Here is a 26,765-nt window from a genome sequence, read left to right on the forward strand (position 1 = left end):
TGGCCATATGGGAACACACGGATCCTCAGTAGCCCTTGTAAGTAATAGCTGGGGATGCAGACCTGCAGACCTCTTTCTGCTTCCTCACTGTGAAGGCTTTGGGGACTGATGCTGCATTTATTGAAGTCAAAGCAAAGACTGTAACTGTAAAAGATGGAGGCCCAAGGCCTGCATTCACAATGCATGTAAGGAAAGGGTTACAGAATTGGAACAGTCTTATTAACATCAGTGCTGGTACCCAAATCCTATAGGAATAATGTATATTTATAAATATTAAAATGACAAATTCTATGGGGCCCTTTGAAATTCTGTGTTTTTGTAAGGGCTCAAAGAATGAGTTTTGGCTTGATTTTTGTTTCATCCTGTGATTGCATATTACATTTTCTAGAACTCGTTGCTTCCAGGAGACCTCAGAGACTTCGAGTGATCTGTGACAGGTAAGCTACCTGTAACGGCAATGTCAAAATGGCCTCTGGGTTTATTTGTTTCTTTATGCAATCATTTAACTTGAAATGAGCTCTTTTGGCAAGCTGAGGAAGAGCAGGGTGGCTCTGTAGTAAAAAGTAAATCTAACATCAGTTATGCAACTGGTTTTGAGAGATCTCAGTAGAGGTAGGCACATAGTAGGGTTATTATTCTCTGAGGAGGAGGGATTGTTCTCAGATAAGCAGCGATTCGAGGACATTATGTGGAGCTTTTTGTGGGGCACAGTTTGATTCAGAAGGTCCTGCTTTCCCAGGCCCTCTTGTCCAGACCAAAAACAGGCTTTGCACTGTCTCAATTTTCATTTCTAGAAACATGCTGTAGGAACATTGCTCAGCAGACGTAAGGAAGACATACCAGGGCAGCATTTACACCAAACAATGAAACAATCCCCTGATTAGTTAGGAGAGGAAAATTCACGTTCTTCAGGAGCCAAAATCTGCACTACTGGGGCCTTGGTTACATACCTCAGCTTGAACAGTCACCTACACCACCAAACACTCCTGAGCTTGTAAAGGAGAGGAGCATTTTTCAAGCACATATAATGTGCATGCACACACAAACATAGATGCAAGCATACATATAAATATTAGCAAAATAAATGTACCAGCAGGCAAAGTGCCTAACAACTCAGAGCCATTAACATAGCACTCCCCATACTGATTTTGACAGGTCTCTCACACACAACAAGCTTCACAGATACGCAGAAAAGTATAGATAGGATTTGTCCTCAGGACTCAGGTCAAGAATCAACTGTTCTTTGTGGATGTAGCCATATTTTTCATCATCGATGTTCATTATCTGTTCAGCTTACTCTTTGGATTCATCCCTGCTCAAAGGAAAAATGCTGTCCTTTAGAGCTGGGTTTTTCCTGCTGTTCTGAGTTGCTAAACAAACTTGCTGAAGTTTTCAGCAAAGCACAGGTTGCTGAGATGCCAGCCACTGTCACACACATCTTCAGTAAGACACAAAGTACATCCCAAGCCCCGATAACACACGTCCTAGAACAGAAGAGACCCTCTCTCAGACTGAACAAAGAAATAACTATATTCCTCGAAACTCTGCTGTACTGCACTTCTGCTTTTTGGCTGTGGGCCTTTGACAGGCTCCCTCACTGCTGCATGCTGACGGGCCATGGCAGAGCTCTGGCTGCGTGTGGGCTGGCCCCAGACCTGTGAGGCATCCTAAGGCCATATTAGCACTCTTGGCTCTTGAGAAGGAAAGAGCTGCTTCACGCAGACTGCTCAGCCATGACTCTCCATGGCCAATTAGGAAATCAAAGGGGGGCTCTGTGCAGAGCTTGCCTGTCACCGGGAAGCCTGAGCAGTGGTGGGAGTCTGCCAGGGTGGCAGCTTGCAGCAACTGGGTTATGGGGCAGCAGGGCTCAGGTAAGACCCCACCATATCCTGGGTGGCATGGATCTAGTGAGCACCTCTGGATGCTTCAGCTTCCTGTCTGCCCCTACACCCCTGACTGCTCAAACTCAAACTGTTTTGCAGGAGGTGGGAATTCAGTCCTTAAATACCACAGTACCACAGTAGGATGGATACCTTTTACAAATGCTTCTTAGACATTTAATACCCTCAGAACGAAATTGGTGCTGTGTCAGATGCCTTGTGCAGGGAGGGGAAGCAGAGGGGTGGCCGTGGTCTCATGGGAATGGGGCACTGGAGGCAGAGGGATGAAGCCCAGAGGAGTGGGCTCTATGCTGAAACGTGATCAGAGCAAACAAACAAAGTAGAAGCTGTAAAACTAAATGACTGTTTTTATTTGTTTGCTTGTTGGTTTGTTTTCTCTCCTCTGCTTCCTTGTCCCCAGCTGCGTGCTCCTCTAGGAAGCAGCTGCTTGGCACTGGCATCTGCTGGGCTTGGAGCATGTGTGTTTTGCATCTACTTTAATCTCTCACCCTGTAAAGCAGACTCAGCTCCCTGAATCCCTAACACATTTTACAATCAGATACATGACTGGTGCTAGGGTAGGAGATAGGTATAGCTATTTCCTTTAGTTTTCCAGTTTTGACCTCCGATCTGTTCGGTGGACCACTCAGGTAATTCTGTGCACTCGCACTTCTCCATGTAAATTGTTAATGTTAACCTTTGACATTCCAGTTATGCCATGTAAGATGCAATTCACCCAGCAGCATTTTCCCTTTTACTCACAAACAGCTTTAAAAAAAATACTGATTAATTTTCAAAACTCCCTTGAAAAGATAAGCCTGAGCTGAGATCCCAGATATATTCCTCAATGTAACCAAGCTCACGTGGCAAAGTAAATGTCCTAGGAAACCATGTATCTGTAGTATCCAGCTCCTGTTGGTCACTATCCCTGCATCAAGCTCTGAGAAGGGCTGGGTCTAATTTTGTTCTGTCCTTCTGGCCTGTGCTCATCTCCTGCACTACTTTTCCCCCTGTTTTGCCAGGCTGAGCAGGGTGCCAGCTGCAGAGGACTTGGCCTCCAGAATGCTCACAGCCTTCCCTTTGGAGCGAATCTCTGCACAAGATGCCCTTCTTCATGGCTTCTTCAGCCCTCTGCCTCCTCAGCTTTATCAAGTGCCTGCTGGTAAGCTGACCCTTGATTCCACCTCACCAACAAAGACCTACTTCAAATGGCCATTCACTACAAGTTGCTTCAGTACTTTGGACCTGGACATCTTGTTTCTTCCTGCCCTCCCTCCCCCCCCTACTCCTGTATGCTGCAAAGTTTAAATGCCAGTGCAAATTCCATAGCTTGTTTTTCCATTTTCTTCCACTCGACCACAGAGTTAACAACAGAAGTGGACCTGGATGGGATGTACCCATGCTGCGCTTTCAAAGCTGAGGTCTATGTGCTTTGATGGGCTGTTTGTCCCCCATTCTATAACCCTAGGGGCCCCAAGCTTTTCCTCAGGCTGGCTCATGCTGTGTATTCAGTGTAACTGGCATGCTGGTCCCTCCTGATGTCCTGAATTCCCAGCTGCTCAGCATGATGTGCTAGCCCCAGTTCCCTTGGTCTGCTCCTCCTGCTCCCTTTGATGTTTGGAAGCAACAGCTGTTCCTCATACCCTGTCACACCAGTTCTCCCTCAGTTTTACCTGCCTTATTTTCTTATCCCCTTGCTGCCTCTTCTTAAGCATGCAGCTGCATATACACGTCACACACATCTGCCTTTTCTTCCCTGAGCTGACGATAAATATATATAATGTCACAGAAGCTATAGGTTCTGCTTCTCAGTGGGAAGAGCTCCCTTCCACTGGGAGACAGGCCAGAAAGCCCCGGCATTCTCTGCTGTCTCCCAGGCACCAGCTATGCTGGTTTGTTTTCCAGTGTTTTTCTTTTAAAGATAGGGGCAATTAAGAAGAAACCTTCTTAGACTGTGTTGTCAAGCTATTTGAAAACTTAATTTCTGGTTTCTGTGACATATCCCAAGTGAAGGAACAGCCAGCCGGCATCTCTCCCAAACTGCTGCCCTTCTGAAGGTGCTGTGTGTGCGTGAGCAGGAGTGAGAGACATCTGCATTCCTTTTCTGTTCACCCAGCCACAGAGCACAAATCTACTTTGACACTTTTAGAAAAATGAAAAGATGGAATCTCGCAGGAGCCTGCCTGTGCCGGGGGTGGGGGGGGGAGGAGGGGAGCACGCACAGCAGGAGGGAAGTTGACTTTTCTTTATACATATAGGGTTTTTTCCATGCAGAGTTTAAATTATGCCTGATAAAAGGAGTTTCGTGGATGTTTCAGTTCTTTCAAACCCTCCTGGCTTCCTCCCAATTAAATGAGGTTTGTCAAAGCCACAGGGCTCTGCTGCTGCCGGAGAGGCGGACAAGCACTTCCCGCAGTGACATCTCCAATCCCCAAGGGAGAAGATGAAAGTGTCAGTGCCACGAGAGAGAGAGAGTGTGGAAAAAAACAGGTACAGAGACAGACAGTGTGAGAGTAAGGGAGAGAGTGAGGAGAAATAGAAGGAATGAGAGAACAGATTGGCATAATGTGTCAGTCTCTCAGACACATTTCCAGAGATACATTTCACCTGGGTTTCTACACAATCCTATATTTATTATCCTCCATATTGCAGCTAGAAATACCTTTTGGACAGGCAACTGCATGGCAATAACTTAGCAACCAGTGTACTGAGGGCAGAATCAAAGTGTGCGGGGCAGAAACCAGTGCAGTATGGTCATGCAAGACCATATTCATGAGTGACTCATTAAGCCTGTAAAAATTAGGCAATTCTGAATGATTTCCCACGTAGCCATCCCTATTGCCATAAGACACTTGTTCTCTTGTGTCATTTTAGTATTGCACCATTTCAGAATTTAACTGTATCATTTTAAAATTCTGGTTGCTATGATAACAGTGCAGGTTTTAAATATATTCTGTTCCTACTTTGTTCTGAAGGATGCTGGCTATTAGTTCTCATCCTCTGAAGGAGAAAGTTAAAGCAGAAGGGCAAAGAATGAGTTGGAGATGAAAGGTGAGAGGAGGAGGAGGTTGATCCAAGGTGTGTGAGAGTAAGCAGGAAACAACATTAGAAAAAAATAATGTTCCCATAAGAAATTATTTTCTATTATTATGAAGTAATTGTAGACATAACTGTCCTTTTTATAAGTTGCTATGACAAGCTGGAAGCCAGAGGATATTTTTCAAAGGTCAGTTCCTGGGAAGAAATAATTGGAGAAATCAGAGTTTCAAAGAACCCTTCCGAATAGCATCTTTCTCATTACTGAGGAGAATACGAACGGCCAGACCCTGGCTGCTGCCCTGGGAATGGGGAGGGGAGCAGGGGGCTCTGTGCTTCCTGGTCAGCTCACAGAGTGGGGAACAAGTTGCTGCTGCTTATGCTCATTTGGATGCAAAGTGCTAGGAAAAAATGAGTAACTCATGCTGCAAGAGAAGACTCTGTCCCCTGAGAGCATTTATTGTCCTTTTTCTGGCCTAAGCCAATCCTGAGACAATTATCTGTGCAGTATAGCCCTGTACTACAGCATCTCTGATAAAACTTCAGCCTAACCTTTGCCACCTGCTAAAGCAGAATGTTTTCTGTCCAATTAATCACTCCTGGAAGAAAGATGAGATTCTTGAATCAAGAAAGCATGAGCTGTGCTCTCAACCCAGTGTCAGTCCTGAAGTGCAGAAAGCTTTCTGAGGAGGTATTTTACTCTGCTGTCAGGTCAGACACAATAACAATTACAGTTTAATATTCTTAATCACAAACTTGGTTTATTTCCATCTGTTTTGGCCACTGATGGTTTATTTCCATCTGTTTTGGCCACTAATGCTCTAAAGCAGGCTGGTAGGCAGGGAGGGTGAACAGTGGAAATTGGAGTTAGCACCAGTGGGTTGCCAGCAAAATGTATTGTGAGAAGAGCTCCAGCCACGAAGCTGCTGATCAAACTAGGCTTGCTCCTTTTGGGTACAGGCAGGCTCCCTGAAGCAATTCAAGATCATTGTGCCAGGTAATGGTAACACTTTCCTGTTTGTCCTAAAACTTCCCCATATTTATGCCTTTAGAGACAAGGAGAGGAAAGGAGTTTTGATTTTTACAGAGAACTATTATTTTAATGTTTGTTGTATCTAAACTTGCACAAAGCAAGTTTAGGCAATGGGGATATTAAGGATGCAAGCACTGCCTACCAAAAATCCCATTTCCATTGGGATCAGCTAACTCTGGTAGCTGTTAACACAGGACATACATAAAGAAGAGCTGGCTTTCACAGACAGCTTGTTTGGGTTGGCTGCTTTCCCTGTGTTCTACATAGCTGAAAGGTTTTTACACTCACTCACATTTTTTGGCTTGTGCACTTTGCCACCTCTGTATACAGAAAATGGACATCCTTCACTGAAAATCAGATACATACACCTAGAAATGGACATTTCCACCAGGTGTATGAATCTGGTTTATAGCATGTCTATAAGGGAATAAGCCAAAACTGGTGTTGAGTAGTAAGTCAGCTGTCACTTCTGAACCAGAAGCAGTCTTTTTCTGTGAGCTGATAAAGCCAATCTTCACTTAACTCAGGCAAAATATCCCTCAGCTCCTGTGGCCTGATCTCCACAGTAGTGGCTTGTGAAAATACTGGCAGGACTCTGAGGTTTTATACTATGTCATTATGTCACCATTCTCAGAAAGAGACACTACAACCTCACAGATGTTTCCAGGCAGCAGCATGCCAAGGACACGAGCCCCTGGACATACTTTCCTGCTTAAGCTCTTCCCTGAGAATTGTCCTGGAGCAGCCATAATGCTTGCAGGTTCAGGAGCACAGGGTGATGGAGAGGACAAGGAGAGTTTCCTTTGCTCACTCCTCAGCTCATGCTTTTGCAAAAGGATAACTGGCACCAAGTTTGGCCCACATGACTTGGGGAAACAAAGTCCTACAGACATGGATCAAATGCTCTGACTCCCATTGATCTGTAGCCAGAGAATCTCTACAAAGGTCCTATTGTTCGTGGTGATGAACTGCTCTGGGAGGGAGCACTGCTAATACCCTTCACAGAGGCAGACGCTATTGTATCAGAGGTTGGCAGACATTTTTCTGTTATTTGTCTAATTGTAAAGCTATACCTAAGGTTTCTTTAATTTCCACTTTCCTCTTAATGCTCTTAAATGCAAATCTGAGAAGATTTAGTTGTTTTTTGTGAAAGACGTGCAGACTGGAAGTTCCATGTACTTATTTCCCATCCTCAGGTGCACTTCTGCCTTCAGCCAGTTATCAGCAGAAAAGAGCAAATGGGGATGCAGCGATCAGATTTCTAAGGCACAAAAGTTAAAGCTAAGTTTGAGATTGTGACAGCAAGCAGCCATGAGCCTAGGAACTCAATTAGCCTGAAAGACAACTATCTCATTATCTTTCCTAAAATGATATAAATACATAAGAATATAAAAATTTAAAATAAACTCACTCTCTATTGACTGTCTAGATGACTGAATTTCACTGCTCAATTTCTTTAAACACCCACTTTAGTATTTATTTATTCTAAGCGTGAAGCAGCTACGATAATTAGACTGTCAGATTTGGTAAGTTAATGAGGAGTCACTGGAGTGGAAGGTTTTGCATTTGTGAGATTGCTGAAGGAGAGAAGCTCCGTGCCTTTGCTCTATCTCTTTTTTCTTTTTCTTTTTTTTTCCTCCTCTGCTGGGTGGGAAGGAGAGAGCTTGGCAGCACGTAGATCCATTTGAATCCTTTTGATTAGTGGATTGCATTCCCACCACTGTTCTACCAAGTAATATTTTGCTGGATGCTCCAAGAAAAAGAAAAAAGAAAAGAAACCATAGATGAGATTTCTAGAGAAGGGAACCTAGATTAAAGAAATCCTTTTCCAAAAAATAAAAAAATAAAAAATCAGGAGGAAAGGAGATGTGGAAAATAGGATCCTGAATTAGTTTATACCGCGGGTAATGTTGCAGGAGATTATTAGGAAGGTAGCTCAGTGTAGGAAAAGGACCATTTTGCAACTTTCTCCTTAACCTGTTTTTTTGTTGTTGGTGTTTTGTTGTTTGTTTTTTTTCCCACAGAACAATCAGTGCTCACAGTTCCAGCAGCGAGACTGCGACCTGAAATCTGCGACCTGTTTACTTCTTATCATAAAGGACATCTCTCAGAAAGTTCAAGCAAGTTTTGGTAGAAAGCAGAAATGACTGGCTACTTCTTGGATAAATATGTGGTTGCCACTACGAAAGCTGCTGCCATCATCCTTTAGCATACAAATCCTTTTATGCACTGAAGGTTGGAAAACAGAACCAATACCCACAGCTGGACCACCACATCCCAGGCTGAGGACAAAATGGGAAATCTTCTCACATTCAGAGAGAAGAGGTCAGCAAGCCAATGGCCCCCAGTGCACAATGCACAGTGGTATCGTGGGAGGTCTGGGTTTGTTTTGTCATATTCCCGAATCTCAGACCAGTGCCCTTTCCTCTGATGCCTCCCCAGTCAAAATATGGTTTCATTTCCACATTGCTTAAACTGACCAAATTGCTTTGTTTGCCTTTGTCTATGTCTATTGAATTCACATTTTATAGCTTACTTGTTATGATTTAACACACAATGGAATTTGCTCACTGAAGTACCAGAAATGACAAAGAGCTCTCCCCAGGGGGGAAAAGAGCAGTGTCGCAATGGATGCTATGGCAATGTGTATTCTTCCATTGGAGTGATGAAGCCATAGCTCCTCATTTCTTGGGTTCATCCTGTGTCATAACATCCTGCCACAGCGAGGCACTGATCAGCAAACTGGAGTTTGTCACTGGAGTCATATTTTCCCTCAGAACTCCATGCAAGGCTGTGGCTTGAAGCCACATGTGGGTATTTCTGATGTGATTTGGTTCCTCTGCTACAAGTCATACTTGTGCTTCCTATGCATGTGCCAGAACCTGAGCTGAGCAAGGAAAAATCCTTCCAGTTTGTAATATTCATTATTTTAATTTATCTGTACTTCAGTAGGAATCACCTTAGAACATTATGGTTTTGTTGCCCACTTCTTCTTATGTTTTAATAAAAAATATTAAAAAATAAAAGAAGTTCTGTTATTTATATACATTAACTCTATTATATATTTCATATAAACCCAAGGTAATTCCTGTTCACTCAGAACAACAGCTCAGGCAAAAAATAAAAGCTTGGACACCCAGGATGTTGTTCCAGCACCAACATTTACCTCCTTTTTGTTACAGAAAACTTCTATTAACAAAAGATCACTTAAAATCATTGTTACTGAAATAAATTTCAGAAAAATACCCTTTTCATATATCCTGACTCTTTGTATATTTTGTGCATTTGCTAGCAGCGAGTGTCCAATTAGTGTCACCAGCTGAGTCTGTGCTTGCAGGGCAGACATGGAAGCTGGCATTGAGACCAAATTAATTTGACTTACTGTTGGCAGGCTGGCTGTGATAGCAGGACAAAAGTCAGCTATACTCCTGTGTTTCTAAATGCATGTAAGATGGTGTTTACTGCTGTGAGGTCAGGTCCCAGCACCCAGCGCCTGGTCTTACGGCCATGCTCAGCCCCGTCTGTCCTCATCATGTGGACAACAGCAGACAGGACAGCCTTGAGTCCTTTCGAGAAGGAGCCAACATAGCCAGCCTTATGGCCAGACTGGATTTTGGATTTTGGAGGCATCCTAAATTCATTCCCTGCTCACCTGCTTGACTGAGGGCCGGCAGGGCGGCTGTTCCCTCTGTGTCATCAGAGAACTAATCCTGCCATATACATGGCTGTCAGTTCTGGTAAGGCTTCTCGGACAACTCACTTTAGGAGGGCATGTATGCTTCAGTGTTTACTGACTTAGCTTTGGCTAATTTAACCTGATTTTGAGGACACTTCACAGACACAAGATTTAAAATAGTGAAACTATGAAAAAGTAGGAGATTCTCTTCAGTGATTTTGTTTGATTTTGTTTGTTTATGAGTTTTGTTGTTGTTTTTTAATATTCACCTGTTTTCAAAGTGATAATGTCCCCTTTTTTAAGCTGCTTACAGAACATATTAAACAAACTTAAATGTCAGCTCAAGTTTTCTTGAGCTGTTAACTACAAGAAGACATCCTGTAAGTGATGGTTTTCAGATTATTAAACTTTTGTTTTTTAAAAAAGAAAAAGGCATCTGGATTTAGACATGCAAGCAAGGTTAAGAATGAAATGGTAATTTTTCTGTCATTTTAATAGGCTACCAATGGAAAGCAGGGGTTCTGTGTGCTTTTTCAAATCTAATCAGAGGTAGATAGGCATCTAAGGCTCAACAGCCTCATGCTGGTGCATGAGAGAATGGAATTTCCTGGGAACATAATGAAACTGGCCAGCCTTCTTTCACTGGCTAACCTGAGTTAAGTTATAAAAATAGAGAAAACCAAATAATTAAACATACCAGGCTCAGTCGTGAATCCATGGGCCCTGAGCCACACAGCAAGAGGCAAAGCATCATCACAGTTTCCTCCTTGTTCTCCTTCTGGTTTCAGGAAGGGACGAAATAGTGCCAGGCATCTATCCCAGGGTGATATACGCTCCATGCCAATACATCATCTATCTTCTACTCTGTTCCACTTTTTACCCTCTATCTGCTGAGAAGAAATGTATGGATTGTTGGAATCTGCTTGCTTTCTCATGCAAAAAGAAAGGAAAGTAACTGAAGTCACTATCCCTGCTGAATATTTGGCATTAGGATTTATTTGTCCTTTTGATTCAGAACTCTGGCCCTGTATTTTTATGCTAACAGAATTCCTCTGCAACAGGAACAGATTCTATACCCCATTACAACAAAGACCTTGGAAATAAATTTTCATATTGATGAAATGAAGCTGAATCTTTCCAGGTGTAAAACAAGGGCAGAGTATGGTCCAGAGTGGCTTATTTTTTAAGATCATCTTTCAGCAGAACAGAACAAAAGATCACAGATGCCCTGCCTGTTCTTTTTCCAAAAGCAGCGTCAGAAAGATTGACTTGGCAACAAAGATGTAACCACATAGTCTGGACACTGGACTTGCAGAATAAACGCAGCCATGTGTCACTTAATAGAGAGATCCCTGGACCAGAAGATCGTTGTACAAACAGGACAGATGGGAACTGACAATTGAAAGAATGTAGAGGCTGATCCAAGGCTTACAGAATCCTGTCATTCTTTGGGTTTGCCTACAATCTACTTCAACAAAAGAGCTCCTGAGGGAAGGAGGGGATTAGTCAAAAGTTGAGTGAAGTCTCCAGGGAAGATGGCTTCTTGGATAAAGTTGTCAACAAAAGGAATTGTTTAAGACTATTTGTTATAATTTCCTAGAGGGAGCTTCTGCCATTGCTAACAGGATTACCAGCATACTGGTTCCACACCAGCAGAGCATTACACACATGCCTTGCAGACTGACTGCTTAGAGCTGAATTTGGGGGTCCCAAGTGTGTGCAGGTGTTGGTGAGCAGAGGGGAGACAGTGAAGAATTAAGATGAAGGCCATTTTTGGTCCAGCTGTTGCAGAGTCCTGGCTCATTAATGAGTTACCAGGGTGTTTTAATCTCCTTGATCTCAAGGGCTGCTGACAGGCTATGAGAAGGAAAACTAATTTGAGGTGAGTGCTGATCAAGATACATGGGGAAATGAGCAGGAGCTCTTTCCCAGCTACAGTTACTGTGAAATTCCTCATATAATCTGCATTGGAAGAATCAGAAACACAACTCACTGTGTTCCTGTATTAGGGTGCTTGTCTCAGTTATCTGGGATACCTTCTCTTATTTCTGGGTCCTTAGAAATCAGGTGCCTCAGTGTAATCTCACAGCAGATCTGGGAGAAAAAGAAAAATCAAAGACAAATGATTGTGGTGTAGGCATGCAGACTTTCTCGAATATTTTGTTTTGATCTGAGTAGGGTCACTGGCAGGACTGGGGCAACTTTTCTGATCAAGAATTATGCAGGGCATTGAGGTGTTAAGACTAAACCTTTATGAAGGAATGACAAGGCACTGGAGAAGTGGGTGGCAGCCACAGAAAGAGATGGAAGAGGTCATTATGGGTTAAATGAGCTACAGTTCCACTGAGTGCTGACTAAGCCCTGCAGATATAAGTAGACAGCAGCACAGCTGTTTATGTTCCCCTTCGCCTTCGCTGTATACATAATTGCAGAGGAAAAAGTCATATTCTGTGCCTCGATAAAAAAGCCAGCTATGTTCCAAAATTCTTCCAACTCTGAAATGTGTGGACCCAGATCTACCAAACACCAAGCACTCAAAGTGAGTACAGATGCCTGACCCCACTTTGCAACACTGAAGAGAATTTTGTGTCAATATCAGGACCTTATGCATTTTATTTGTTTTGAAATTAATATTACAGTGACCTCACAGCAGTATAAACAAAATCCAACTGGAGCCTGTAGAGTTCTACTTGGGCACATATCTCTGTGTCAGCTTCCCACACTCAGGTTTATTTGTGGAGAGAAGAGCAACTGGAATCTCTTTCAAAGCAAAGCAACAGTTCTTAAGCACAAAAACTTCTAAAAATGCTACATATAAGATGTCTTTTAAAAGTGAATCTGTGTTGGTAAGAAATAGTTCTCCAATACTGAGTTACATTGCATTATAATATGCATGTTCAGAGAGTCTATAAATGATGCCCAGCTTGGAGCAGGAAGATCTGCATTCCTTTTGCTCTGTTGGGGGTGGCAGAGAAAAGCAGTGAAGATGCAACACCTATATAATTAATGTCTGTATGGTTGTGGTTGGATATCTACTTCAGATTGGAAGAATAACTGTTCAATAAATGTTAAATGAAACATTTTTGTTTTTCAAGGGCAGCAAATGATCTAATGATGGTAAGTGATGCACTTTTCCTCATAGTGTCTAGAATGGCTGTGTTTTCACGTTGCAGCTACTCCCATAGTGGACAAAGCTCTTATGCTAAATTGCTGAAAGGCCAAATAATGCCTGATACCTTTGTATCTGGAAGGCAGGAAAGCCAGGGAGACCCTAGCAAAAGGAGATGCTGCAACCCAGCACTCTTCATCTGTCCATTAACCCAACATCTGAGGCCCGGTGCCTTAAATACATCAGACCAGAGAGATGACTGCCCCAGAACCACCCGCCTCACACACTAGCAGATACTGTTTACATCAAGAGCGTTCATTTCAGCAGATTCTCCATCCCCTGGCCTGCTCAATCTCAGGCACAACAGCTCTCGGAGAAAATGGATGTTGTGTTGTAACAAGTCAGGAAGAGTGAACAAAAAACACACCTGCATCCATGGACCAAGTTAGTGCCAATCAAAATGTGGTCATTATTCCCCATTTCTCTACCTGCTTGTACTGCCACAGTCTTTCTCTTTTGCTCTTTGATGCTTTCCTAAGCCCTAGAGGAGCTGACTTACTTAAGTCAAGACTTTACTTACTAAAGAGGTGGAAAATAATTCACTTTTTTGCTGGGTTCGTTTTTCATTGCTTTAGTGAACTGAATCAGATTACAAAGGAGTCAAACGCATACTATGGCTCACGCACAGCTAAACGTGGAGTGGGAAAGGAGTGGCAATGAAAGACCACGAAGTTCTGAACCTTATCTCCAACTTGCCCACAGCCAGCTGGGATGTAGCTGGTCACCCATTGACACATCTGGATGTTTCACGTTCTATTTGAGGTAATGATTGAACAGTTGCTGGTGAGTTAGTGCTCAGTACTGCTATGATGTATGTGTGCTTGTCTCAAATCTTCGTGTCTGCTGGTGAAGACCTCACAAAAAATCCCAGACAGTGGTAAAGACTGACCTTTCCTTTTTCCAGAACAAACTTTTCTTGGCAGATGCAGGATGCCTTGGTAAAGCAGGTAAGAGTTTATAAGTGCAAGTAAATGGAGATTTTTGTTCTTGGGGCTCATCAAGCTGCTTCTTCTCATCACCTAATAAAAAAGTGAAAACAAATGTGAGATTTTGGAGAAATCCTCTAATTCAGAGAACATCATCTTTTCTGTAAAGAGAGCTTAACAGCAGACTTAAATATTTGCTTTAAAAACATCCTGAACTAAATGCAATGACTTCACTCCTAGGCCAAGATTCCGTTTTCCCTCAGGTCAGAGCAGCTCTGTTGGCCAAATATCATATCCCCAAGAAAAAAAACAGAGGGCTTTAACACTGGGAGAAGCCTGTCTGTAGAGGCACAAGTGGGCAATGCTCTTTAAAGGGGAAAAATAAGCACCAAGAAAATCTCCTGCACAAACCCAGAATTGCATTTGGGGAGCACAGATGAAAGCCCTGATGTGGGTCATGTGACAGGTGTCACTTCGGTAATGATATTGGGGCAGAGATAAAAGTCTTTGCCGGCTGGTCATGTGACAGCGCTTCATTACTCTCACAGCAGGTGGTCGGAGAGTCTCAATGCTTTTATTTTTTTATTATTTTTTAATTTTATTTTTTTTTTATTCTGTGATAATGAGAAAATGTTTAAACTTCCATCCCTGTGTTTAAACACTCCTTCATGCTGACAGCAGCAGGAGATCCCTTGATCAGCTGTCAGATTGGAAAGTGCAATTTTTCTGGAAAGTAAACAGCGTGTTTGCCAGTTGGAAATCATTTTCTGTTTGTTGGGCCTGCGAGTGGCAGAGTGATGGAGCCGTGTCACTGCGTCTGACAGCTCGGGAGCAGGGAATAGAGAAGAGCCTGGAAAATGTTTTTTAGACTCTGATAACAGCAGCCTGAGATTTCTGACACTTCCCTGTTGTTATTGTGTGGAAAAAAAAACCCATCATTTATGGATTGCTTCTGAAACTTCTGAAGCAGCGGCACTGCGTCAGCATGAATACGTGGGACCTTCTAAAAGAAGCTCCTGCATTTTAATAAAAACTTGCGGAGGAGAAAAGCAAACGGGATGCACAAAGAAGTGAGCAGGCGTGGGGACACGTGGTGGTGAAGGTGGCCAGATCTCCCCCTCCACGGGCAAGGAAAAATGATAAAATCCCCTTCTATTACAAAGCGTTTCTGTCTGATGTCACGCAAGCTCAGGGAAATCAGTGGAGGTTTCAGGTGAGATGAGGAAGGGAAATGCGGTCCCAGGATGATGTCAGCAGCCCTGGGGCTGGCCAGGCCCAGCTGCAGGCACAGTGCACATTGCACTCTTCTTCCCAAGCAGCTGGGACCCAGCTACGTGCGCTTCACAGGTTAACCACTTTGATTTTGTTTCCTATCAGACAAACATCTTCTCAAAGTCATTCTCACAAAGAACTGGAGATATGGATATAATGCACATAATTTTAATTTAAATTAAGGTTTGAATGTGCATATGCAGAGGCATACAAAGCATTTTTCCTATGCAGACATAGACAACATCTCAAATGCAGAATCAACAAATCAACCTGATTTCAACACTGGGAAAGTTAAGTTAATTACTCAGAGCATGGCTTGGATCACGAATTAGGTATTTGCAGCAATTACGTTACGTGGAGCCTTGGTAGTCTCCCAACCAACGCTTCCCTCTGAGGGCTGTGCCACAGAGTCCCACAGGTGTGTTCTCCCTCTTTGTGAAGCTCCCCATTAAGAGCTTCCTGCACATTACCTGTCAGGAAGATTTGCCTCATCAGAGCAGAAGGCTTGATGCCCTATTGCCATCTCACTGGTCCCACCCTGAGCTGGTGCTCTGCTTCCAGCTCTACACTGTGCGTAGCTCTGGGCCTCAGGTCTGTGGAGCCTGATCCCCCAGCTTAGGCAGGGTGGGATAATCAGCAAAAATGATCCCAAGCAAAAAGATCAGATCTGAATCTGGCCCTTTGTTAGCGCTCATTAAAAAACATAGCGCTTTTAATAGGAGCTTATTCAATTAGCAGACTAACAGGCTCCATCAGATAAGCGGGGGATTTCCCTGGGAATCTGAGTCACTATGGCACATAATGCTGAAGCTGCTCCAAACCGTATGATTAACCCTCTCCACACTGAACCAGATGAAGGGGCCAGGTCTCAGGAAAGGGTTCATTTTTGGCTTCCTAAGGGAAAAGGAAAAGCTTTCTGCTCTGCCTGCACACCCCAAAAGGAGCCAGTGCTGAGTGTGACTCACACAGGCAGAAGGAACCCAGAGGATCATGGCACCAAACTGTAAGTGCTGCAGACAGGAGACTCGCCTGATCTCTGATAAACACACTGACATTTGGCAGCCTGACAGCTTCACAGTTCCATAAGAGGCTTCCTAATTAGAGCCTGGGTGAGAAATAATCCACAACTTGAAGTTTGTCTCTAGCTTCCTCGCTGTACTTTTTTTTTCTCCTTTTCTGTGCGCTTTCTCCCATTTCAGTGTTTTCTCTCACACATTCTCAACACATCCCCTCCCTGCAGGCGGAAGCTCTTTGAAACACCAGACAGGAGGAAGGTTAATTTTTGCCTGTCCTCTCGTCTCAGAACAACTCTCAACAAAAGCACCTCTCTTGCATTCCAGTGTTGCCCTTGAAGGAGACTGGGAGATAGCGCAGGGAGAGGACAGGACATGTGGAAGTTTATAATGAGGCAAAGTACAACCAGTCTGGAAGAAAACCAAAGCGGTTCCATTCATTCCTAGTAAGACTTGTAGCAGCGGAAGAATGGGGACTCTGAGCCAGGATCCAGTCTTGCATTTCACTTTGCTCCTGTTGCCCAGCTCTGCAGCAGCTGGCCTCAAACAGTGCCTTACGACAACTCGAACATCAGCTGCAGCCAGCTTCTGAATGCAGCACTGCCTTTAGGACTTAAAGTACAGTGATGCTGCCATATCAGGGCACAACATTGGCCCTGCTGGTCTTACAATAAAGTACATCTTTTAGAGATATGAACTGTTACAAGGGCAGATCTTTAAAAGCTAAATCACATTCCAGTCTTTTACTCCATCACAGCCATGTTCCCCAAGTAGTCCCAGAAAAACGTCAAATGCAATAACCTCTGAATTTGAGATCATATTAACAAGCAACATCTGCTAGGTCGGGTATAACTCTTCTACTGTATTTACTTCTTAGGGGGATATTTGCTGACAGGGGGGTTGTTTGCCCTCTATTAATACCACAATGTCTCTTCCAGAGTAATAGGGTGGGTCGCCAAGTTGTTCTAAGACAACAGGCAGTGTGCAGTCTGCAATAGCTGGAATACAAACATAGAATCCACGTTATGTTGGAGGGTTGCTCCTATTCACTGTTCTCCTCAATTAATACAATACTGCCTGGACAGCCATGAGAAACAGGCAGAAATTTGGGATTTTCCAGATACATTCCACAGGACAGTTATATGTTACCACCATTCTTGACAATGGTATGAGACATACAGATACGTAATTACTAGCTCTCTCCAAAGCAAAGAGAGTTCATTCACACTCTGAAGCTGTTCCCAGGGCAGGCATATTTGTTGCTGAAATATACTTGAAAATCAGCCTTATCCAGAGGAATCAAGGGTCCTTGAGGAGCATGCTCTTCTGAGGTTACCATTTCTGGGCTTTGTTATAATTGCCAATGACCAAGCAAATCTTTCACATGCTGGAGATGTCTGTGAGGGAAAATATGGACTACACCTTGGTAATGAGGAGAACAACCCTACATGAGGACTGGAAAAGTCTGCTAAGTTGTTCTCATCTGTAATGCCTGCACTTTTAAGATACTGAGGCTGAGAAAATTGTCAATTAAACTGATATTTCCAACAAACAGACGTCTATGAAGTAAGCAGAGCTGGTCCCCAAGGTTCTAACCAATTCCCTGAATAGACTGTAGCTGTGTGTTTTGTACCACCCCTTTCCATAAAATGAAGCATGGATTGGTATACTCTATTTATAGAGTGCAGCCCTCCCACTTGCTCAGAGAATCCCTGAAGCTGAGGGAGATGAAGCTGCGTTTGTAGCCTGACACAGCCTCCAGGGATCATGTAGCATCATATTAAAATTCTGCCTTGCAGCACAGCAAAAACCTTGGGGAAAAAAATGTAAGAAGTTGTTCTGGACCCACGATATCTGGCCTCATGCCAACCTAGATATTCTGCATGATATATCAGTATAGATGTGAAGGAGGAAGATGTGGGGAAAAGCTCTGTGAGAAGATGATAGGAAGAGACAAGGCAGGGCTGTGGTGGGCAGCTTGACCTCGGGTCCCTGCCCTCGGGTACTGCCTTTCTGTCACTGCAGAGTGGCACTGGGGCCAGAAAAGCAGCATCTTGCACATGACTGAGCCCTTGATATGAATTGTTTTAAAATTCAGACAAATCAGCCACCATGGAAATCAGAGAGGTGACAGTGTGATATCACAGGAGAGAAGGAAAACATTGAAATACTTTTAAATTTAACTCCGTTCTTTCAGAATTTCAGTCATTTAAATCCATTTTAAACTAAGTACTGGAATACAAGCTGGCAGGCTGAAGGAATTAATTTTTATATATATATATATAAAGAGAGGTATTCATTCAAGTTAGATATAGTCTATTTGTTGTTTTCTTTTCTTTTTTTTTTTTTCCTTAATTTTGATGGTTTCAAATGTTTGAAAAGAAATTTAAAATAAACAAAATCCAGCTGAAAATTTGGCAAGGGCTGAACCCTTTGGGATGAATTTTCCCAGGAGAAGAACAGATCTCTGATAAGCGACAGAAAGACGCCGCATTTTGCAGCTGCAATGCAGATCTGTGGCTTCTCTGGGGACTCACACAGTCTAAACAGGGATTTCTTCAGTTTAAATGCCAGATCCGCTGAGGTCCCAGTGGAACTCCGGAGGGGCATTACCTAGGAAATGGGGCACGTTTAATCCAATCCATCATTAATGCAGAGAACAGTCTCAATATTTTTGAAAATCAAAACCATGCGTTATGAAAGGTTCTTCATGTCTTGTGAAGATTAAACATCACACACTTCCCTAGGCAGCTGGGCCGCCATTTGTTTACAATATATGGGTTCTCCTGCATCTGTATGTAAGCAAGTGAGAGCTGGAAAGATGGCCTGACTGGGCAATTTCCTGAAGGATGTGCTGGAAAGTTTCGTTGTTTGGTAACCACAGGTGCAAAAGGAAAATAACAGCTTTGAGCAATGTGGTCTAACTTTGATTTTCAGCCCTTTCACTGGGAGCTGATGTTTTTGTTTTGATTTTTTTTGTGGAACCTTCCCTACTAATGAAATCTGAGGCTATTTTACATCATTTTGACTGGAATTAAAATCAAGAGGATGAAGAGATTCTATGGCTACTGAAAAGAGTGATTGAGTTCACTGCCATGTGGCAGTACTCCCAAGGCCAGCTCTCCCCTTAATGAATCCAGGAACAATCCTTGTGAGATAAATGCGATGCTGTTCCATCTGTCTCTGAGTAAAGCCTGTGTGGATGTTGGTGAGCCATGAATGAGCGGCATGAGCCTGCATTCTGCAAGCACTGAAATGCCATGAGGAGAACTACACCACCCTGCTCTCGGTGCTGCAGAGGACTTCTCACCCGACTGCCTGCCATACACAAAACCACCTCAAAAGCCATTTGGCTGGACACAGTCTTGAAAGATTTTGTTCAGCTGAAAGCGCACGGTCTGCAAGAGGCCTGTAAGCAGAGATGCTGTTCCCACTGCAGATTCTATGCAGAAAGAGCCAGGAGGAAAGCCTGAGGGCAGTGGCGAGGCACCATGCTCAGGGCTGTGTCTGAAGCTCCTGCAGGCAGAACAAGGAGATTGCTGTGGGGCCAGGCATCAAGGCAAGCTGAGACCCCAGAAAAGCAGCAGCCCAGACTGCAGAGAATGGACCATCACTGTTTGGGTGCAAGGAATGAATGCAGGCAGGCTACGAGCCCCAGTATGACCTCAGAGAGCTGCCTGCCTGTGCTGGGGTGCAGCACAGCCAGTGGGAGGGGAAAGTTCTGCTCTGGTTGGTACCACCTGGGGAGAACACTCGGCCTGGAGGGCAGCACGCTGTAAGCAGATGGTGCCTTCGGCAGCTGGGGAGCAGGTGACCCGAAAGGGATTTCCTGAGGTCGTGGCCAGCTGAAAACATCCCCTGAATGCAGCCCCACTTGTTCTGCCCCTTCCCCACACAGCAAGTGTGGATGGATGTAGCTCCCTTCAGTTTTCACCAGCAAGGGAGGGGGAACATGGCCTCATCACCCACATGCTGCCCACCTCTCCCATGGCTCTGGATGGAGGTGGAAGGACTGTGGGTCAGAGAAGCCCATCACTGGTGTCTTTATGGGCAATGCCCATGCAGGGAGGAGTGTGGTGCTTAGAGCACCTGACAACAAGGAACACTCAGCTCTTCCTCCAGTGGTGCCCACAGTTACTGCTGCTGGCACTGAGGAGGAAAGATGAGCCTCAGGCAGATGTGTAAACCCTCAGCACAGTCACTGTGTTTGCCAAGCATCCAAAGCACTTTCAGGAGTCTGAATGTATCCTTCACTGCCAGTCTAACTACAGCTCTAATGAGATTTGAAGCGAGCCATTTCTTCTAAACAATGGCACTACCTCATTCTAACACATTTAGATGATAATCTGCTCTTCCAGATATTAATATTTTCATATTAATGTAGATCCTTTTATCCCTGTAGCTTAGCGCTGGGTTCTGATTTATTAATAGCTGGCTCCCTCCGGACCAGGGGAGCAGGATGCTGCATTGTGATGAGCTTAACAACTCACTGCTCCCCATTAGTAAATCACAGACCAGCACTTCAGATTTGCAGAGAGAATTGGGTTGACTTTCCCTCATCCCTTGAAGCATCTCAGTCCTGTTGTGCAAAACTCCTGGCTAACAATCACTTTAAAATGAGCCAAGTGCTCTGATCCAGGTTCAGCCCACTTGAATGAACTTTTAACAGTATTTCAGGGAGCAAGGGCAAGAGCAGAGCTAACAAATTTCCTTGGCTTTCCTGTCAAACAGTGCCAGGGCACTTTTCTGCAGGTATCGGCAATATAACACCCAGAATTAATGTATTTATTATTTTAGAAGAACTCATGTTTTTTTAATGTCTCCCAGTTTGAAGGAAGGGTTGAAAGTAAGGGCAGCCTATTTGCATTGTGAATAAAGTTATCTGGCTCCTCCGCCCCCGGGAATATGCAGAAATAAATGCCTTCTAATGAACCCTGGGGGGCTCAAGCTTTGATATGGATCTTGCCGGGGGTAGAGTGGACGGGAGGAGTTCTCGCTAGACAGAAACCCAGCGTGGCATGGGGGTAGGCAGCCTTCCTCAGAGAGAGAGGGAAGGAAATTGGATTATCTTGCTAGCAGTTGGTGTTTTTCTGTCTCCGAGAACTTACAGATGAGAGGCCCCAGTTGGGAAGTTAAATTCAGCCCTCTGAAAACAATAATGTTTTTTCCCTCATCTGAATAAAAGAGATGTGACTGTCCAAGTTCTGCAAACTTGATTCTCTTGCTCCGTCTGGATGCAGAGCAGGTGGGCAGGTAAAGAAGAAACACTACAGGATCTGAATGTTGGTTCGGTGGCTGTTGAAAGTGTTTCCTATATGTGTTTGTAAACACAGATTGCTCTCTGAATGTGACATCTGGCTTTGAAGGAGCTCCCACAGCAGGCAGAATCACAGCAGTACACACTTCAGTTCCCTCAGACAGATCTATTGTAGGACAACGCTTTGCAGTTTACAGCACACCAAATAAGCACATACACACACACACACACACACACAAAAGAAAGGCAGCTGAAACCCCTTAATAGAGACAATCTGGTTAAATGGGTTGTTTTCTGGGAACAAATTGTTGAATCAAAAGAACACCCTGGCAATGGGAAAGTTTTCTGTGTTGCCAAGAGGTTCCATAAAAAGACCATTTTGCACTGTTAACCCATTCACTGTACAGCCAGAGCTTAACACAAAGCAACCCATGCTGCCTTGGAGGCAGCAGCACAGAGAGATGAAATTCAGCAGCCATTGACAGGAATGGTCAATGTGCATCTGGGGTGCATGTGAGGGTGGGATGGTGCCGTGGGATGCCGTAGATGATGCCAGCCCAAGGAGCTCTTCCCTCAGGGGGCAAACACAGTAGCTTCCTAACAGAGGGCGCTACAGAGGGGTGCCGGGCAAGTTCTTGGGAAAATGGGATATGCCAAAGAAGAGGCAAAGAGAAATGCTGGATTTCCGTCCTCTTCCGCAGGAGAAGGACAGAAAATAAATGACCCCGGAAGATAACTTGGATGGACATAAAGTGCTGCTGCTGTTGTTTTTCAGTGCCAGGATGCCACACCAGTAAGGTTCACAGGGTCGCAGCACCCTTATGGCCACATCCTGGCTCTAGCAACGCCAACTTCCAGACTGGCAGAGAAGGTCTGCACCCCATGCTCCACTGTGGGCTAAGAACACACCCAGCAAACCTCAGGAGGAAGCCTGGGCTGCTCTGCTGTACATGGGTTAGCTTTAGCACCCACCACTGTGGTACCAAAAGGTGTAATGGAATTTTAATGACCACAGATGGCCACATTCTGTTCTATGTCTATCTGAGTCCCCACCCCCAAGTCACCCTCACGCCACCACCACAGTCCCCTCCCAACATGCTGGGACAGGGCAGTGTGCCCCCAGTGCTGCTTCTGCTCCACCTGGGTTTCCCTACCAACAGAGACCACAGTAACTGCATGTAAATACAGGCAGCAGGAAACTCTGTAGGAGAATGCAGAGAATAATGCGATCCACCTCCTTCAGAACATTCCAAATATGTGTCCTCAGGGTCTCAAAGACACACATTAGCTGGAACACTTTGGTTTTGTACTGGAAGATTAGATTCCCGCATTTTTTCCACAGGCAAAGGAAGCATGCCCAGGTACAGTTCATAGCAACCACGCACATTCACTGTAAGTAATGGCCAGATGTTGGCAAGCAGAAAGTGAAGAAAAGCGTGTACTATTTTTTCATTTAAGTATATAGGAAAATGGATCCTCCTACCCAGCTGTGAGCCTTTCCAGAATACATCCTGGAGTACAGCTGATGTATGTGCCTCCCGCAGCTCGCAGGGTTTGATGCTGTTCCAGGCGCGCTTCATGGGGAGTATTCCATTCAAAATAATTATCAACTTGAATAGAGTATAAGTACCAATCTATGCAAAAGCCACTTTGGCTGCTGCCTGGGAATAGATTACAAAGCACATTTGGCTATTGTGCATCCTTGTAAATTTTAAAGTGCTGGGTGAGAATCCGAGTCTGGAAAGCATCAGAGGATCTGGAGAGCACTAATGAAAAGTGGAACCCAAATCATTTTTCCTTCTTCCTTTCAGAGGAGTCCCAGTCTCTACTTGGGAAAAGTCACCACAGCTTCAGTAACTCCTAATTAATATTACACAAGCTCCAGATTTGGGGATCCCACACAGGAAAAACCTGCTCCCAGACTCTCATCTCCCATCTTGGTTACATTAATTTCTCCTTGTGGTCATTTCTTGACAGCCAAAATGTTCCACCTCCAGCCCAGATAGATCAGAGCGGCTCAGATCTGACTCACACAGCATTGCCATGACATTGCTCTCTCTACATCCTTCCACTGCAGCACCCTGTGCATCACACCACGGCACACAGCTTTCAAGCTTCTCTGTCATCCCAATTCTTCTTATTTACCTCTTGTGGTTTTTTTTCTCCACTGCCAGTAGTACACTCCTCCAAGGCTAGCTGCCTGTTTGCCTCATTTGCTTACATTCCCCACAACTACCTTCTTGCTTTCTTCACCCCTAAGAACAGGCCTGTCTGTGAGGCTCTGAACAGTACTGCCTTGGCTAGACCCTTCCTCAGTACAAACACTCTTTGCAGTGGACATAACACTCTGCCCAAATCAGTCCCTGGCCTCTGTACTTCACATCTCCATGTTTTTCTCTGGGAGGGACAAGGACAGTGGTTTCTGAGGCGCATCTCAGTGTAACAGGTGAGACAACGTTCTGTGTAGGAGCACACAGCAGGAGCAGGTTTGAGAGATGCCCCACTGTCCTCTGGACACACTGTCAGCTGAGGTACAAACATGGATTAGCCACATGCTTTATAGGTATGCAGTCTGGACCACAGAGCTTTGACATTTAGGCTGGGGTCTGAGTATGAAATAAATCTAACATAGTGATTCCCCACATTATATAAAAAATGCCACAGCCTTATGACATGGAACATAGATCCAGCCTGAGCTTGCTCCGCTGAGTGCATTTAGAAAACACATTTAGAATATCTAGACACATTATTCTGAATACTCTTAAAAAATTCAGACCAAACAGTTTCACAAGGCAGGGCACTGCAGCAGGCCATGTACACCCGCCTATGGCAGCCCACTCTTCCTGCCAGCTCAGGTACGGGCTGCCTACCACAACTAGTCCAGAGCTGACGTAACAGCACAGTGTAGCACACACTACACACTGTGTGCTCGAGCTGCTCTGACAGAGATGCCGTTGTGTGTCCACAACCAACCCAGGTGAAATGGAGGCTGCCAGGTGCTCTGTTAGTGCCCAGACCCACATTGCTGGTGAAACATGGGCCTTCAAAGAGCTGGAGAACACTTTCCTCTTGGACACAGCAAAATTGTCTGTGTTTGCAGCTATGTGGTTAATTCTGCTGCAAAGATTTCATCAAACCTGAAGCAAGAGGTGTTGTATGGACAGCAGGCAACTCCAAGACTCCCATAAGGGCATTAGAGAGGGCAGCAGATAGCACTGCCAGCCATCCTTCTGAGATGAACACTCTTGCAGGCAAATATTATCTGCACTAAAGCGCATCCCATACTGTGAGTAAAACTGTACTGCCTGCAATAAAAGTGACTGGTAACCAGTCACAACCCAGCCTAAGAGTTCAAATGTTTCCTGCACGTGGAAACAAGGAAAAGCAGCATGAGGCACTTAATCCCAAGCATGGAGAGTCAATGGGATGGGATGGTGGGCCAGGGGAAGGGGCACTCAGGGGGTGCCAGGGGCATGGGGTGCCCCTTTTCCATCCCTGATACCCTGGGGAGGATTGTGCAGCTACAGAGAGCACTCGTGGACATAGAGGAGGGAAGGGGTTAACCGGATTCGGGTTACCCCCCTCCTCCGTTGAACTCATTGATTCATTTTCTCTGTTCCTATTTCTTTCTCTCACTTTCTTCTTCTCTCTCTTGCAGACTGATTAAAAACTCTTTGAGTTTGAAGGTTTTTGTGTCAAAACAGCTCAGCTGCCAGCTGGGTGCCAAGCGGTGAATATTCATGGTATTTAAATGTGGCGGTGCGGTAGGGGCTAAAGGACGGGCTAGTTAGCTCTTTTTAGATGGAGATTAGCTGCCTCTTTGCTCCTAATCACCGCTGTTGTTGAAATATTACAGCTTCTGTTACAACTGTTAATGTCCTAAATGAAGAACAGGCTCCTCTGAATAACATCAAACATGGAATGGTCACTTCCAATTTCAGCCTGTTTCTCTCCTCTCCTCTAATGCGGGTTTCCGTTTGCAGCTGGAGGCCGCCAGGGCCCCGCAGCGCCGCCTTCAAGCCCCGGGCAGAGTCCTCGAGAGCCCGTGGTGTCTGTGCGGGGCTGCGTGCTGCGGGGAGCTGCAGCTGCCAGGGGGCTCTTCTACCTCCCGAGGTGGCTGCTCGCAGTCAGTACCGGCCGCAAGGCGATCCGTCCCAGCCGAGCTTTCAGAATCCGCTGCTATAACTGAGGGCCTTGTTCCCAGCCCGGTACGGGAGGGGTGTAAATGGGCTTTTTCTTGCACCTAGGAAGTGCGCGTACGAGTGCGCGCCGGGGCCCATCTCCGCAGCGATGAGCAGGAGGCACAGTGCCCCATTGCTCCCAGCGCTGGTATTTGCCGGGGACAGGATGCAAACCGCAGCGTTCGGCCCCACCAGGAATATTATTGATGGTGAGGTAAGCTGGCAGCTCCCGCCTGGGCTTTGCTCAGATAAAATTCCCACTGAAGCCAGAGGCTGAATAACATTTGTGACGGGGCGGTGTGAGTTGGTCCTTTCACAGCGGTACCTGGAGGGAAGCCTGACGGAAAATACTTTACAGCAAAAAATGCCCAGATGTCCGACGCCTGTTTGGCCATTTGGAAGCTCTCTGCGTTCATCCCCCAGACCTGCCCACTGCTACCGGCAGCATGGCTGGCAGTGTGACGGAGAGGAGGGAAAGCCCATGTGTGGTCCTCGGGCTCTGGCAAGAAACAGCAGAGCAGAACACCAGGCTATTGATTGTGTGTTTGCTTTAAAAACAACCTAAGTGCATTCCTGAAGCAAGGCTGGTCTGGAAGCCTAAATAAAATAATATTCTTCAGCCTTGAAAACTGACACTAGGCTTCAGTGACTGCTTTAAAGTCCCGTCCCCTAGACTAGGGCCTGCACATTTCCTCAGCTCTTGTCTACACACAAAAACGGTGCTACTTTTATTAGGCCAGGTAGCTAAAGCATCACATCTCTGCCCTCTCTATCCCTTCCCCCTTCCCTGCACAAGCACTGCTACAAAGCACATTTATTTAGACAAATCCTTCCTTCTTGGAAGAAAATATGCTTTTGCTGATGTGAGTCATATTGTTATCGCCACATGTAACAGAGCTAGTGCTAGCATTACTGTTTTGGTAGCAAAACATCACATCTGTAAGTGAGCTCAGGTGGCCTCAGAGGGGATGCACAGACCAAACCTATGGGAAAAGGCAAGGATGCATCAAAAGAGGCCTGATGCATCTTCCTGCTGGCTGAATTTACATGCTGCATTCCACGGGACACAAATGACTTCATCTGAGATAGCAAGGGGTTTCTACTACATTCAGAGGGCAGCACGGTATCTGGTTAAAATGGGTGCACGTCATTTAGAATGTGTGGGCAAATCAACAGAATTCAGTTTTCGGCAGTATCAGCAAATGGACAGAAACCGCACCTTAGCTGAGCTTACTGGAAAACCAGAGCAACAAAACAACAACTAATTGAAAGCCACAATGCACCCATAGGTAGTAGTAACAGACTGGAGCATGGAGCCATTA

General features: G+C 44.9%; 1 protein-coding gene and 1 long non-coding RNA gene across 2 annotated transcripts in view; one reads left to right on the forward strand and one right to left on the reverse strand.

Annotated features, from left to right (window-relative positions):
- Window positions 1-8,928, forward strand: part of CDK15 (cyclin dependent kinase 15) — a 30,721-nt gene extending 21,793 nt beyond the window's left edge. The window contains exons 10-12 of the mRNA XM_015868118.2: window positions 389-437; window positions 2,903-3,042; window positions 7,974-8,928. Coding sequence (XP_015723604.2) covers window positions 389-437; window positions 2,903-3,042; window positions 7,974-8,083 — 299 coding nt within the window. The 3' untranslated portion in view covers window positions 8,084-8,928. The remainder of the gene's footprint in view (window positions 1-388; window positions 438-2,902; window positions 3,043-7,973) is intronic.
- A 2,690-nt stretch (window positions 8,929-11,618) lies between these two features.
- LOC107316512 overlaps window positions 11,619-26,765 on the reverse strand; it is a 39,200-nt gene continuing 24,053 nt past the window's right edge. Inside the window, exons 3-4 of the long non-coding RNA XR_001556407.2 lie at window positions 13,684-13,813; window positions 11,619-11,719 (exon numbers count right to left, since the gene is read on the reverse strand). This is a non-coding gene — a long non-coding RNA (uncharacterized LOC107316512). The remainder of the gene's footprint in view (window positions 11,720-13,683; window positions 13,814-26,765) is intronic.

Source organism: Coturnix japonica, chromosome 7, assembly GCF_001577835.2.
Source record: "Coturnix japonica isolate 7356 chromosome 7, Coturnix japonica 2.1, whole genome shotgun sequence".
Lineage (NCBI taxonomy): Eukaryota > Metazoa > Chordata > Aves > Galliformes > Phasianidae > Coturnix > Coturnix japonica.